Genomic DNA, 14885 nt, shown 5'->3' with positions numbered 1-14885 from the left:
ATTCATGTATTACAAATTTTCGTTTTTTTTAACTCTCTCTCATTTTTTTCTTTACCAAATTACTGTTTTTTATAATTGCGTCTTTTTCCAGTTTTAATTATTTGAGCTTTTTCCTAGTTTGAATTTATGTCGATGTATTTATGTTATGTTATTTATTTTTTTCCCTTCTTTTTGTCTTTTCTTCCCCCCCCCCCTTTCTTTTTTCTAGCGATTGATTTTAGTAAGTTCCGCAAAATAATTGGTAAACAGAGCAAAACCATACGCTAATTTGGCAAACATTTTGAAAATCTAGCAAAAATTTTAGCCATAATAGCATAAACTAGTAATGTTAATTTCGCAAAAGTATAGTTTGCCATTTTCGCACAATAAAATTACCACTTTTGCAAATTGTTTTGTCGTTCTCGCCACGAGGGTGGGCATTTTAGCAAAAAAAGCAAATTGCAGAAATCGCAAACCATTTTTTGCCATTTTAGCAATTAATTTTTAAATATTACAAAAATATTTATAAAATATTTTTAACATAATATTAAACAAATATTTTTAAACTAATATTTCTAAAATAATTTTAAAATATTTTGTAAATATATTTTACAAACTGTTTTAAAAGTAATTACATAAATATATTTTGTAAATATATTTAAAACATTTTTATAAATATATTGTTACAATATTGTCATGAAATATTTTAGCAATATTGTCAACATATTTCTGCAGTGTATTTAAGGAAATATTTATGTTACGCACAGAATGTGTAATTGCCCAGTTCATGAATTGGGCAGATTTTTGCTCATTTCATGAAATGGGCAATGTCGTTGCCCAAATTGTGAAATGGCACAAAAATTGCCCATTTCATGAATTGGGGCGGGAAAAAATTGCCCAATTCACGCATTGGGCAAAAAAATGAAAAAAAACGCTCACACTCAATTTGTGTAATTGCCCAATTCGTGAACTGGGGCATGAAAATATTGAAAGTAAGTATTGAACAAAGTAGAAAGTAGGAAATGATATCATGCTAATGTAACTCACCTAATTGTTATTGGCGCAGGTCCTTTGCGGGTGGCAAGCGGAATTGCACTGCACTTTATTCTTGAAGCAACGGCACTGTAAGGTGCGACACATAGATTTTTGCAGGAGCACCGCTGGTACCCCTGTCCACTTCCGACGGACATTTTCCGCACCAATTCCCGAACACTGAAACAATCTTGCGGCACATCCTCCACCTTCAGACCTTTATATTTCATACACTTCAAAAGCATTTCGCGCTAATCGTGTAGAAATAATTCCACATTTACTACGATCTGGAACAAGCCATTCTCCTCCTTCATCACGATGGAGCTCCTCACATTCTCCAGAGTGACAATGGTCGTGAATTCACCGCCGAGGTCATCAAGGAGTTAGGATCAGTATGGCCAGGACTTCTTATGGTAAATGGGCGACCAAGACACCCCCAATAGACAAGGATCTGTTGAGCGAGCCAATGCGTGTGTGAAGGATGCTCTTGTGGCATGGATGCTTGGGACATTAACAATACGAAAAAGTGGAGCACTGGCCTGAAGTTCGTTCAATGGGGTCTTAACACTACCTACCACGAGGCCATCAAAATGGAGCCATACTCGGCAATGTTTGGTGTAAAGGCTAAAATGGGAGTTGCCTCTTCTGTGCCCTCCTGTTACCTTGAAAAACTTCAAAATGCGCTAGACGAAGAAGTGTTCGAAAGTGTCATTAATGGTTGTCAAATTATTACGGATGCTGTTATTGAAATAGCCGCCGACATTGAACCCAGTGACATAACAACAGCAGTACAATCAACATCTCTACCCGAGTCTCAATCTAACACTCCAACGACCTCAGAGAGTAGCGATGCAAAGGCGTGCGACATTCAACCCAGTGACATAACAACAGCAGAGTCTCAGCCTAACATTCCAACGACCTCAGAGAGTAGCAATGCAAAGGCATCAAAGGCTCATCCTGCAGTAACGCTTCGTCAGAAAGCGAGCGAAAATTTAAAAACCCAGGCAGAGAAAATGCTGACACGTGCAGAAAAAAAGTTAGCCAAAGTCAAAGTGGGTGATTGCGTTACCGTCCCCGTCTCCGAATTTGACCGAGGTCGCGGCGATCCAGCCAATATTATTGGGATCGTGATGAAGGAGGAGAATGGCTTGTTCCAGATCGGTAGTAAATGTGGAATTATTTCTACACGATTAGCGCGAAATGCTTTTGAAGTTATGAAATATAAAGGTCTGAAGGTGGAGGATGTGCCGCAAGATTGTTTCAGTGTTCGGGAATTGGTGCGGAAAATGTCCGTCGGAAGTGGACAGGGGTACCAGCGGTGCTCCTGCAAAAAATCTATGTGTCGCACCTTACAGTGCCGTTGCTTCAAGAATAAAGTGCAGTGCAATTCCGCTTGCCACCCGCAAAGGACCTGCGCCAATAACAATTAGGTGAGTTACATTAGCATGATATCATTTCCTACTTTCTACTTTGTTCAATACTTACTTTCAATATTTTCATGCCCCAGTTCACGAATTGGGCAATTACACAAATTGAGTGTGAGCGTTTTTTTCATTTTTTGCCCAATGCGTGAATTGGGCAATTTTTTTTTTTCCCCGCCCCAATTCATGAAATGGGCAATTTTTGTGCCATTTCACAATTTGGGCAACGACATTGCCCATTTCATGAAATGAGCAAAAATCTGCCCAATTCATGAATTGGGCAATTACACATTCTGTGCGTAACATTTACATGACAATATTGTTTCAATATTGACAATATTGCTGCAATATTGCTGAATACTTCACGCATTGCGCCCAACGCACGGTGCGGTCTGCGCGGCGAGGCGACGGAAGTTCAAATCATTAATCTATATTTATGTTTGTTCTTTCATAATTTTTTCGTTCATTTCTTATGAATGGAATAAGGCCTTGTTGGACAAAGATAGGTTCACGAAACTTAACTTTTGCGCAAAGTTCCGTGAATTTTTGTTAGTAGTGTTGACAGGGCTTTCTCAAAAAAAGTGTTCAACACGAGTCTTATGCACCCCTCCCCCGCTTGCACGTTCATTTGACGGCTTTTATTGATGTTTCAAAACGAATGAGAAGGGGGCGGCAAAAAACAGGCGGCCCATGGGCGGCAAGTAGGTAAATCCGGCCCTGATGTTGTCATCTTGTTTTTTAACCCAAAACTACTGGGGGTCCATAGGGGTCCACTGACCCCACATATTATCCGCTCTTCATAGCAAAATTTCGAGTACCGATTTCGTGAATTTCATATTGAAAAGCCTGGATAACATTTAGAAATCCAAGTAAAAAACTTAACCCTATCGTTCAAAATTCATCTTTTGCTTGAGAGCGCCAAAAATTTTTGATCAAAGAGCGGAGGTTAAATCGTGACAAAATGTGAGTCATTGTTGTGAGATTGTGCTGAAAATTCAGCAAGTTTTCCCATTTCACTCAATGTAAAATATTGACGGGTTGTCATACAATCTGGCAACAATTATGCGAGTGATTCGGGCTCAAGACAGCTATCTTTTCTTTAGTTCACAATCAATGTGTTTAAAATCAGTCAAGACGACTGGATGTAAAGGTTTACGATTTGACGACCCTATCATGAGGAAACAGAGACAGAATCCCAAGTGGCTGTGATCGTGATAAGTTGCGATTTAATTTGAGTGTATAGCGATTTTATCGACGTTGATTTATTACAATACTATTGTATGAGATAAACATTGAGATGTCAGAGCATAAATTTGCATCAAATCGCGATTTAATTGACGGCGATTTTTTGCAATATTTTCTAACACAAATTGTGATAAATTGAGATAAAATTTCGATTTTATCGAACGCGAATTCATAGAGATAAAATTTCGACAAGATTGAGGATAATCGCTCAGATGTTGATGATCCTAGCAATTTTTTCGTGACAAAAATCGAAACTTGATTTCAAACAATTGCGATTTTTCCGTCGAAAAATGCTATACTTGGGGTTAAAGTCTCCACGATGGATCATAATTGGATACCGGCTGACCTCCCCGTATGCACTTTTTAATGGAAGGACCCTCTTAGAGAAACATCTGTAAGGTTAAGTGTACCCTCACAACAAAAAAAGCAAACAGTTTGAAATCAGCAACGAAAGTTCACTCCATGTCAATGAGGAAGTTTTATTCATGAGGAAAACTTTAAGAGGCGACCGCAAATAAAAACTAGAAGTACGAAAAAGTGCAGATAAAGTGAAAAGTTTGCGGGACGGAGAAGTTGCGGAAGAACCTCAAAGGAGCGACGCGAGTAAAGTGGGGAAAAAACTTACAATTAGCTCTGATGTGTCGGACATGTTGAACTGCGGCGAGCTCTAGGCACACAATGTCGGTATGAACAAAATATGCTGTCGACGCGTTATCGTGCGAATTTGACTTATTTGTCAGATACGGCGCTCGGTTGAGCAGACAGGTAAAAGTTCAAGTGGGAAAAGTATGGAGATTGATCAAACGGACATCACTGTAAATCCTTGATCAATACGCTCGAAAATACTCTCATTACTGCGAGTCTTCTCAAATCCAGTTTGTCAAGTTTCAGGAATATATATGTCAAAGCCTTTCCCTCGTGTTTTACACCGACTTTTTGAAAAAATATTTCTTATGAAAGATTTCGACAGTGAAAGTCCCAAACCCAGTATCTCGGTTAGGTTTAGTCTTTATTTTTTAGATGGAAAACTAGATACTCAAAGTAAATTCTTGAAAAATTCATAACTTTCTCTCTTCCGTGCGAAATAAATTGTGAAAAAAAATCAATTAATGGTGTAGATACGCATGTTTTCCTGCAAAAGAATCAAATATGAGCCAAGATTTTAAAATACTGCAAAGAAAATACGTTCGGTTTGGGAGTTTTACCGTCGAAATGGCAACACTGTTAAATCACTGTTTCTCTTACTTACTCTCTCGTTGACCCGCGTCGCGTCGTCGCGTCATAAACTTCTTATCACCTAACGGAGAGTGGACGTAGACCTCACAGTTAAATTACATCATTTTTTGACCACTTACATCTCTCATTTTAACTCATCTAAACGTTTCTTCCAAAGGACCCCGCACGGTTCTTATGGAAAATTGCCCTCGGTCAAATGCGTTGAAACTTCAGTATGTTGTGCAGCATGTCATCGTGAACAAAAGTTCCAATAGGCCAAACAAGATCCCATGTGCGGTTTTCGAGATATTCGCCGTTTTATGTGCGTAAACGGAGGTTTCGCGCGCTCCCGCCGGAGCCATACCATTGTGCGGCGCCGCTCGTGCCCTTCCCTCCCAGTCACTCTCCGCTGCCCCGCCGCCCATACCTTGGCTCCTCTATCGCTCCAACTACGACGCTCACGAGGCTGCGCCCATCATTACCGGACCGCGCCCGCACGCCGTCTTCTTACGCGGCCTCTTCTTCGGCCATGTCGCCTCTTTTTCTCAGCGATCCTTTCTCTAAGTCTTCAGAAACGTTTAAGAAGTCCATTTTTACTAAACATGATAATGCTAATAACACAAATAATACAAAAAGAGAGGAAAAACAAATGATAATCCATGCGAAAGTACGTAGGAGAGTTGGAATGCCTAAGAGACGTTGAATAAAACAAACTTTTTTTTATTGTCTTCCCTCTTCCTTTCTTTCTTTTTTTTCTTCATTTTTCTCATGTGGAAGCAGTGAAAGTAAATTCTGTCGGAAGATGATGTTGATGTTTTTTCTTTTGTTTTTTCTTTCTTTCAATAATGACGTGGCGGAGGTTGAAGGTAATTAGTCGGCTGACGATGCCCAAGTATAGGAATTAAGTTTGCTTTAGTCTTGACTTAGCTGAACCGCACCAATGGAGGAGGAGAGAGGGATCATTAATAACTGAACTCTAGGAAGAGAGATGTCCATTTAGGCGTAAATGGTCACATTTTAAGTCGCTCCAACTTGCAGCACCACCTTATCAGCCATCTTATTTTCTGCTGATCGTATCCTCTGATCAGATTGTACAGCCAAGACGAACTCCAAAGAGATGATGAACAAGAGTTGCAGGTCGATCGTAACATTCATGCGCGTACGCGGCTTTTTGTGAGTACGAGTTTTCTCCAGCTTCCATAAAAAAGACATTAAAGATGCGGCTGGAAGACCATTGCAAGAAAATCCCTAAGTAACTTTCGAAGGTCGAGGGTTCTGATCGCCGATCGTAAACTCGTACTCGCAAAAAAGCCGCGAACGCGCATGAATGTTACGATCGACCTGCAACTCTTGTTCATCATCTCTTTGGAGTTCGTCTTGGCTGTACAATCTGATCAGAGGATACGATCAGCAGAAAATAAGATGGCTGATAAGGTGGTGCTGCAAGTTGGAGCGACTTAAAATGTGACCATTTACGCCTAAATGGACATCTCTCTTCCTAGAGTTCAGTTATTAATGATCCCTCTCTCCTCCTCCATTGGTGCGGTTCAGCTAAGTCAAGACTAAAGCAAACTTAATTCCTATACTTGGGCATCGTCAGCCGACTAATTACCTTCAACCTCCGCCACGTCATTATTGAAAGAAAGAAAAAACAAAAGAAAAAACATCAACATCATCTTCCGACAGAATTTACTTTCACTGCTTCCACATGAGAAAAATGAAGAAAAAAAAGAAAGAAAGGAAGAGGGAAGACAATAAAAAAAAGTTTGTTTTATTCAACGTCTCTTAGGCATTCCAACTCTCCTACGTACTTTCGCATGGATTATCATTTGTTTTTCCTCTCTTTTTGTATTATTTGTGTTATTAGCATTATCATGTTTAGTAAAAATGGACTTCTTAAACGTTTCTGAAGACTTAGAGAAAGGATCGCTGAGAAAAAGAGGCGACATGGCCGAAGAAGAGGCCGCGTAAGAAGACGGCGTGCGGGCGCGGTCCGGTAATGATGGGCGCAGCCTCGTGAGCGTCGTAGTTGGAGCGATAGAGGAGCCAAGGTATGGGCGGCGGGGCAGCGGAGAGTGACTGGGAGGGAAGGGCACGAGCGGCGCCGCACAATGGTATGGCTCCGGCGGGAGCGCGCGAAACCTCCGTTTACGCACATAAAACGGCGAATATCTCGAAAACCGCACATGGGATCTTGTTTGGCCTATTGGAACTTTTGTTCACGATGACATGCTGCACAACATACTGAAGTTTCAACGCATTTGACCGAGGGCAATTTTCCATAAGAACCGTGCGGGGTCCTTTTACTCTTCCTTAATGCCTCAGGTTTTTGCATGCTTTTTTTGAAGTTTAGGGTCTTAGGTATCAGGGTGGGACTATTCTGCCGTGCTAAGGAAAAACGCCGTATGAACCTTTAGGCGTTGCCAAGTTTCCTATGGTAAATCACGAATTTTCGGGGAAATTTGTAAATATTTCCCCCCAAATTTTTCAGATAATTTTGTTCGTAGTTTCCCCTAAAGTTCATGAAAGTTTCTAGGAAAAATAATCATAGCTTTCCTCAAAAATAACCATTTTATCGAAGGAAATTTGGCAACTCTCGGAGTTCATACGGCGTTCTTTCTCAGCACGGCAGTATTATCTCGAGGGAAAAATAGTGCACAAATCTTAGGAACTGAAAGAATTGGGTATATCATAGCGCGAACCACAACTTTTTACTTGAAAATTGTATTATCGTTGATACTTCTTTTTCGAGGAATGAAGAAATACATAAAGTAGGGAAATTGCAATAACAGGCAATGATTTGACTTCTCTTAAGTATGGTTAGATTGGCCTTGTGGCGATGTCTTCCGCGTGAACTGCTCTGAGACTTTTATTCTTTTTAAAAAAAGATTGATAAAAGAATAAAATCGTATTCAAGGTAGCATGCATAAAAAATTACAAAACAAAATTTCAATATCTCTCCTATCAGAAGCATTAACAACGTTGTTTACTTCAGCGGTCTTGGTCTTTGAACCACACGCCATGAGTTTATGCTTTGTTTATAGATTTTTACGGAGAAAATTTTTTATCTACGATTAGTATTGTTGCTTTACCAATAAAATTATCAGTTCGCTGTCTAGTGGATTTTGGAAAAGACGATAACTTTTTGATCAATTGAAATAAACTTTCGCTCCTTTAAGACCCGAAATTGAAAACAGGTGCCTAACGCGTAATAATACCTTTACACAATGCCTCAGGAGTATGAATTGAAACATTTCAAAAAACAAAACAAAAAAATATAACAATAAGTTTAGCCATTAGAGTGGTTTTTTTTTTGAAGCTGTAGCTATTTAAAAATTTCAAGGAATAGGTATTTCTCACGTGAAGAGGACTGTTCATTAGTGACCTCTATATTAATGGAACAAAACTTTAGAGAGAAATTTTATGAAAGTAAAAGTAGGATTAATGAAAAAATTGAAATACTGATGATAAAAAAGAAAAAGCCTGCAAACACTCAGTATGAACGGAATTGAAGTATTATTCTACCTCGAACTCAAATACTGCTAGGCTGTTTTTTCTGTCGAAGTGTTTGAAAAAAACTAAAGCAGGGACAAATTTTCCCAATTACTTGTGGTTGAAATTTAAGAAAGCGCCGTTCATACATTTGCAGGCATAAGAGGGTTATTCTTCTTTTTGGAGGGATAAAGAGATACGCATGTTGAATTTCGTTTCTTGGGTAAACGCAATATTTTTCCCCCAACGTATGAAATGGCACAGGCTACTTACTTGCGCCTCGATCACGCCGAATGAGCGGTACAATTACTTCAAACTTATGATCGAAAGGTACCAACAAAGGAGGATGACTTCCAGGATTTGTCAAAAGTATCCTCTAATTTTAAACGGAAGATCGCGAGATCCAAGAAACCTAAACAGGACTCATTTGAATCTTTAGCTGGTTAATTTATTCATTGCGCTGAAGATTACGTTAAGGTGATTCGTCAAGCTCAAAATAAGTGGTCGAACTGGCATGCGATATATCGCATCTTTTAGGTCAAAAATCTCGGCAGATTATGAATTTTCAGCAAAAAAAAGGACGATAGCCCCTGCGCATGAGCCTAAAGAATCATTCTAAGCACAAAAAATCGGCAAAATTTAGAGAAATGAAAGCAGGATAGTGTTTCGAAACACACCTCGCATTCGATACAGAAATTGATAGCTGAATCGAATGCGAAGTTTTCTTCCAAACACTATCCTGCTTTCATTTCTCTGAATTTTGCCGATTTTTGGGTTTAGAATGATTCTTTAGGCTCATGCGCAGGCCGCAGGGGCTATCGTCCTTTTTTTGCTGAAAATTCAAAATCTGCCGAGATTTTTGACCTAAAAGATGCGATATATCGCATGCCAGTTCGACCACGTCACTTGAGCTTGACGAATCACCTTAATCATGATATGTGATTGGAAATTTTTCAATATGTTCCTTACACTGAAAAAAAAATTGCTAAAATACGGTGACAAATCACCAAATTAGTTAAATCAACCCGGTGTTCTTAATCTATTTTGATGAGTTGTCACCATTTTTCACTATTTCATGTGTTGATTTTAGCAGTTTTTTTTTTCAGTGTATGTTTATGTTAGCATGTTTCCTTATGTTTCCTTGTGTTATTCTTATGTAATAAAGTGTCATAATCATTTCTATTTAATTTTTGCAGCTTGAATTATCAAACTGCTGAAGGCTAGAGTGTTTTAAGCTTATTATTTTTGTGCAATCTATTAGCGCATGCGTCGTTAAATGACGCTTATAGCTGCAGCGGAGGCCGCGCGCCAGCGGCGTCGCGGGGTCAACGAGGGGTTGCGCGCCCCCGCTCACGCGACTCGCGCGCCCGCATGGTGTTTGCTCCTGTATCTACTAAACGGTTGATTTTCAGGCAAAATGGATGAAATTTCGGCCCTACGGGCCATAATTCGACATTTTCAGTCGGAAATGACTCTTCAAAAATGTGAAATGACCCATTTTCGACATGCGCCCTTTTCGCCCCTTGGGCGGCGGGTAAAAAATTTTTTTATTTTTTTTTCAAAAAAGCAGGTGTGTTTTTACATCACGTAGAAACTTTTGAGAGGTTGACCAACTTGAAATTCGCAAATTTAAAAAATAAGGGACACCCTATTACAATTCGAAGCAGTGGCGGTAATACAAAATTAAGAACTCTTATTCAGTTTTGCATTCATTTTTAATTTTTTACTGCTGCTTATTAAAATACTGCTGAACTGTTTACGCAATTTTTTTTTGAAATTAGCGTTAGTAAATCGAAGAAAAACAAAGAATATGTTGAGCAAAAACGACAATTGGGCCTTCTGTGGATAGTTAAATGTGATAGGAAAATTGTAACGTCGAAAATCGAGATATGTGGTTCGGTAATTATACTTTCATCATTGAAATGTTTTCCTTTTTCCTTTTTTTGCAGCCAATGAACACGCGAAAGGAGGCAAAGTTCATCACAGGGCTTGGATGCAACTATTCGCGCTCCATGGATGCGCGTGATGCATGAAAAAAATTGAAGGCGCCCTGGTTTTTCTTGCTCGCACAGTCGCACCGAAATGCGCATGGTGCGCTTCGTGCTTTGAGGCAATGGTGACCATATTAAAACAATTGCAAAGATTTTTTTTCAAATTATGAACATTCATAGCTCTTTTTCCAATCAATTCATTCTTCTAGAGCGCTTTTCAAAGTTGACGATTCAAACGTAAAATGAGTAAAGAATGATAGCATTGTTCATCTTAATTTATTTATGCACTGCAGATTTTGAAATATAGCCATGCGAAACACTGCGCGTATCCTACATGGTGATTGCTTTTTGTCTAAGAGCATCTCTTTGAAAAAGCATCAAAGTCAAATTTTGGTCATTATAGGTATTCTATTTGCGCTCAAAGGAAACATATTTTGCAATTTGAGAGTGTCAGTTGGAGTCTGAGTGTGTGAGTATTGTGAGTTAAATTATATTGCAACGTTTCACATATCTGCCACAGATAGTTATTCATTTGCTCAAAAATGGTTGCAAATTTAATATTTTCTGCCTTTTCGTGATTTAATGACAATTCTGTACCAAAAGAGCTGAGATATTGCGAGGCGCTACGCTGGTGCGTGGCCTGAAAACATTCGAACGCGCAGTTTAATGATACTTAAATTTTAACTCGGGCATTTGATGTATGTTTGGCTTGATATTTTGCTACTACTTCTAACTCGAGCCCATAAAAATCTTAAAAATTCAAATATTCCTCCTCTCATTATTTTCATGGACGACCCTTCAAGTATCGTGTGTCACTGACTGTCAATCAATTAGACACCCGTCCAATCAATCTATTACGTGTGCTATGTCAAGTCTTTCCGTAACTCTTAAGCACTCTTACATGATTTTTGAAGTGTGCCAGATTATGAAAAACAGTGATTTTTAAGCCACTTGAGATAAGCCATTCAGTGTTCAACATCCAGTTGACGGTGAAAGCTCACCACCCTCCCACTATAGACACGAGCGTTTCAGTATGTAAAAACGTGTCTATTTCAATAAATCGTAGTCATGCGTCGATCCTTCAATATTTCCAAATTTTAGCACGAGGGAAAGAGCTGGCTCACAGGAGAGGGAGAGAATGGAAGAGGAAGCATAATTTTATTCGTCGCACATTCGCAACATTGTTATCATTTTCATTTCTTCTTTGTGAAGAAGTGCCTCTCTGAAGGCTCGTCAAAATTGCATCACACATTAGAGAGATGTTCTTTCATCATCTTCATGGCTCGACGACACGATATCCGCCTCTACAAAACATCTATTGCTCTCATTTTGAGTATAGACATTCTTTTTGCTTAAACTTACACCTTCGGAAATCATTAAATAGATTTTGAACATACTTATTTAAATTGTAAAAAACTTTCAGATAACTTATTGCTCTGAAATGATAACGATATTCAAATATTCACTACTATTAATCGATTCACGGAGAAAGGGCTAGAGGAATAAATCTAACACAATAAATTAATTGATTCATTGTACTGGTTATTGGTTTGCGTCTTACTTTTTTATTTAAAATTTTATTTTTTTTTCAAGAAGCAGACACTGGTTTAGATCTTATTCGTGTTGCCATTTGAAAATTTTGCCGCGAAAGATTAGCGCGCCCAGCAAACATTTTGAAAGTCAATTTTTACCAGTTGTGTATTACATTTATTCTTCGGGAGGGTTTATTTATGTTCTTTACTTCTTTTTGTTTAGTTGTGTAGTTGTATTTATTTATTTATGTATTTATTTTTGTTAAATTATTAGGCAGAAAATGAGAGGACAAATTTTGCAGTAAAACTTATGCGCCTGATTTTGTTTCAATCGTGATCATCACTATACCTAACTAGGGGGCTACGCCCCCTGGCCGCTACGTGGCCAACCCCCTGAAGGCGCTCCGCGCAATCAATAGGCCGCTTCGCGGCCCTATTTTTCCCTTATCAATGTTGATTTTATTTTTCCCCTAAAAAATTACGATATGAGGTATACTTTACTTTCAGAATGAAATAATATTTGGTTGGTGGCCGATATATAAATTTTGGAGAATTAGAAATTCCTGCAGGAATGACAACGAGTATAATAAAGCACTGATTTTATATAGATATGGTGATCCGAGGTTGCCAATATAATCGTTATATGCTTTCTGGAAAATTTCGGAAGCACCCGGAAAAAAAGTATTAAATTTGATGAGAAATGCATAGCACCATTTAATTCAAATATTTACTCTTTTTTCATCATCTACATGTCCTGAATTTTCGACATTTGAGTTTACTTCACCATCGAAAAAGTCTCACTTCAAGTTCAAATTTTTCGTTGAAAGTGGACATTATGATGAATGATAAAAAACGATTTAACAGAACGTATGAGCTTTCGTGGAAAACCAAATGCTACATACGTCGTTTTTTGAATGAGCCAAAAACGAGGTCATTTGTCGCTGAATATAGCCTGAACTCACAATCTAATCTCCGACAAAACAATTTTATACCTATTTTTTCGTCTCTTCAACAAATTAAACAGAAACTTTAAGGTACAGATGCATACACACACTGAAGAAAAAATATGGTAGACTTTACCATACTCTGACACTGTGATAAATAAACCTCAGGCGACGTGGTAGCATTTACCATATTTTGGTAAGTATCACCAGAGTTCTGGTGAGTACTATTCTCACCAGAGTGTGTTGTTTTTTCTATTTTCATTAAATAGATACAAATTTTTAAGAGCAGCCTGAGACAATGATAACAGTGGAAAAACAAGGGAGAGAAACGGGAAGCAAGGCTAAAATACACAATTAATCTCATTTATCTCTTTTTCTCAGATCCGGCCACCACCATGTAGGGCTCAGGTTTCCATCGTTTTTTTTACAATTTTATTGTATTTCCGACTGAAAATGACTCAGTTTTGAGTCGGAACGTCTCGGTTTTTAATAATTGACTATTTTAGCCTTGTTTCCCGTTTTCCCTCTTGTTTCTCCACTTTTTCACTAAATAGTATCACTGTGTAAAAAATCAACTAGACCTAAGGTAGATGTTACGATACTTTTTTTCAGCGGACACACACATCAAAATTCAAACAGAAGACAGTGCCAAGTGACAATCCCTGATCCTGACCTCAAAACTCGGCGATTCGGTGGTTCCGTTCGGTGGCGAAGGCGGGTGCTGGAAATCCGGGGAAAACAGTAGCATTTGCTGGGCACTCATCACCGACTTATCAACTGTGCGGCACCTTTAAACTGATTGAATTTACGCGTGCCGTCGCGTTGCCTCGTCGCACTGTTTGACCCGTTACCGTTCGAATTTCGCGATTGGAATCGCGTCGATAATCCTTTTATCAACTTGCCGTAGCTCTGAGCGGTCCACGCGCGCACCGATCGCAATTATGATTTAAATTATTAAATTAAAAAGATGTTCCTTTTCTAGAGGTCCTCTCTTCCTCCTCGCCTCCCCTCCCTCCAGAGTGTCTGCGCTATGCCCTACCCCCCGCCCTCGTAGCGCTTTTGGATTGACCTTCTCTATTATCTTCGCAGAGAGGGCGCAGAGTTGCCGGATGAGTTTTTTTATTCCTTTATTTTGCAAATAATACACCTACACTGCCGTGCTAAGGAAAAACGCCGTATGAACCTTCAGACGTTGCCGAATTTCTTTTTATGAAACACGCATTTTCGAGAAAACTTATGAACATTTTCCTTCAAATTTGTTCGATAATTTTGTTCACAACTTCATCTACAGACCTCGCAAATTTCAAAGAAAAATATTCATAAGTTCTCTTATAAATAAATATTTTATCGGAGGGAATTTGGCAACTCTCGAATGTTTTTACGGCGTTTTTCCTTAGCACGGCAGTACTGTACATGAGTGTTAATTTGTTTGCTTTTACAAATATAATGACAAATTCTTCTTTTAAATTGTTCACTAACGTGGACTGTAATTTACTGTTCCGGATGAGTGATGAAAATAAGCTTGTTCAGTTTCGTGCGCTCAGGAAATACACTATTCAAATATTCGAAAATGGTGTATTTTCTTCCAATGGATTATTAATTTTTGAGGAATGATTGACTTTTCCTTCAAGTCTTACAAAACGCTTGCTTATATTGATTAATAATGAAATACTCCAAAAATTTCTAACACAAAAATTAACAGGATCTCTGGAAGAGTTGTATTTTATCTGATGAAATTTGGCAATATCCCTGGCAATTTCCTTCAGTGACGTATACCTACTGTTGTACTGAGGAATACCGCCGTATTCGAATGTTACCCACGCAGTTCCGACTCGAAAGGTATTATTTTTGAGAAAAGTCATGGATATTTTTTCTTGACAGTTTCAGACACTTTACATAAATTAGAAATATTGGAGGAAAAACATTTTCACAATTTTTCCCGGAACTTCGTGATGTATCAAAGGAAATTTTGCAACGTCTGGAGGCTTATACGGCGTTTTTCCTTGGCCTGGCAGAATAGTAAAAAGCAGATTT

General features: G+C 38.6%; 2 protein-coding genes across 2 annotated transcripts in view; one reads left to right on the top strand and one right to left on the bottom strand.

Moving 5' to 3' along the window:
- Srr (Serine racemase) overlaps nucleotides 1-13801 on the bottom strand; it is a 32706-nt gene extending 18905 nt beyond the window's left edge. The window contains 1 exon segment of the mRNA XM_072306205.1: nucleotides 13525-13801. Within this exon segment, the coding sequence (XP_072162306.1) occupies nucleotides 13525-13614 (90 nt within the window). The 5' untranslated portion in view covers nucleotides 13615-13801.
- Nucleotides 1529-2588, top strand: LOC140226077 (uncharacterized). The gene has a single exon (XM_072306537.1). It carries the CDS (start codon nucleotides 1602-1604, stop codon nucleotides 2439-2441), a length of 840 nt encoding a protein of 279 aa, XP_072162638.1. The 5' UTR covers nucleotides 1529-1601; the 3' UTR covers nucleotides 2442-2588.
- Nucleotides 13802-14885: the final 1084 nt, after the last annotated feature.

Source organism: Bemisia tabaci, chromosome 1, assembly GCF_918797505.1.
Source record: "Bemisia tabaci chromosome 1, PGI_BMITA_v3".
Lineage (NCBI taxonomy): Eukaryota > Metazoa > Arthropoda > Insecta > Hemiptera > Aleyrodidae > Bemisia > Bemisia tabaci.
Note: the sequence above shows the minus strand (reverse complement) of the source record. Positions and strands in the feature narration are given on the sequence as shown.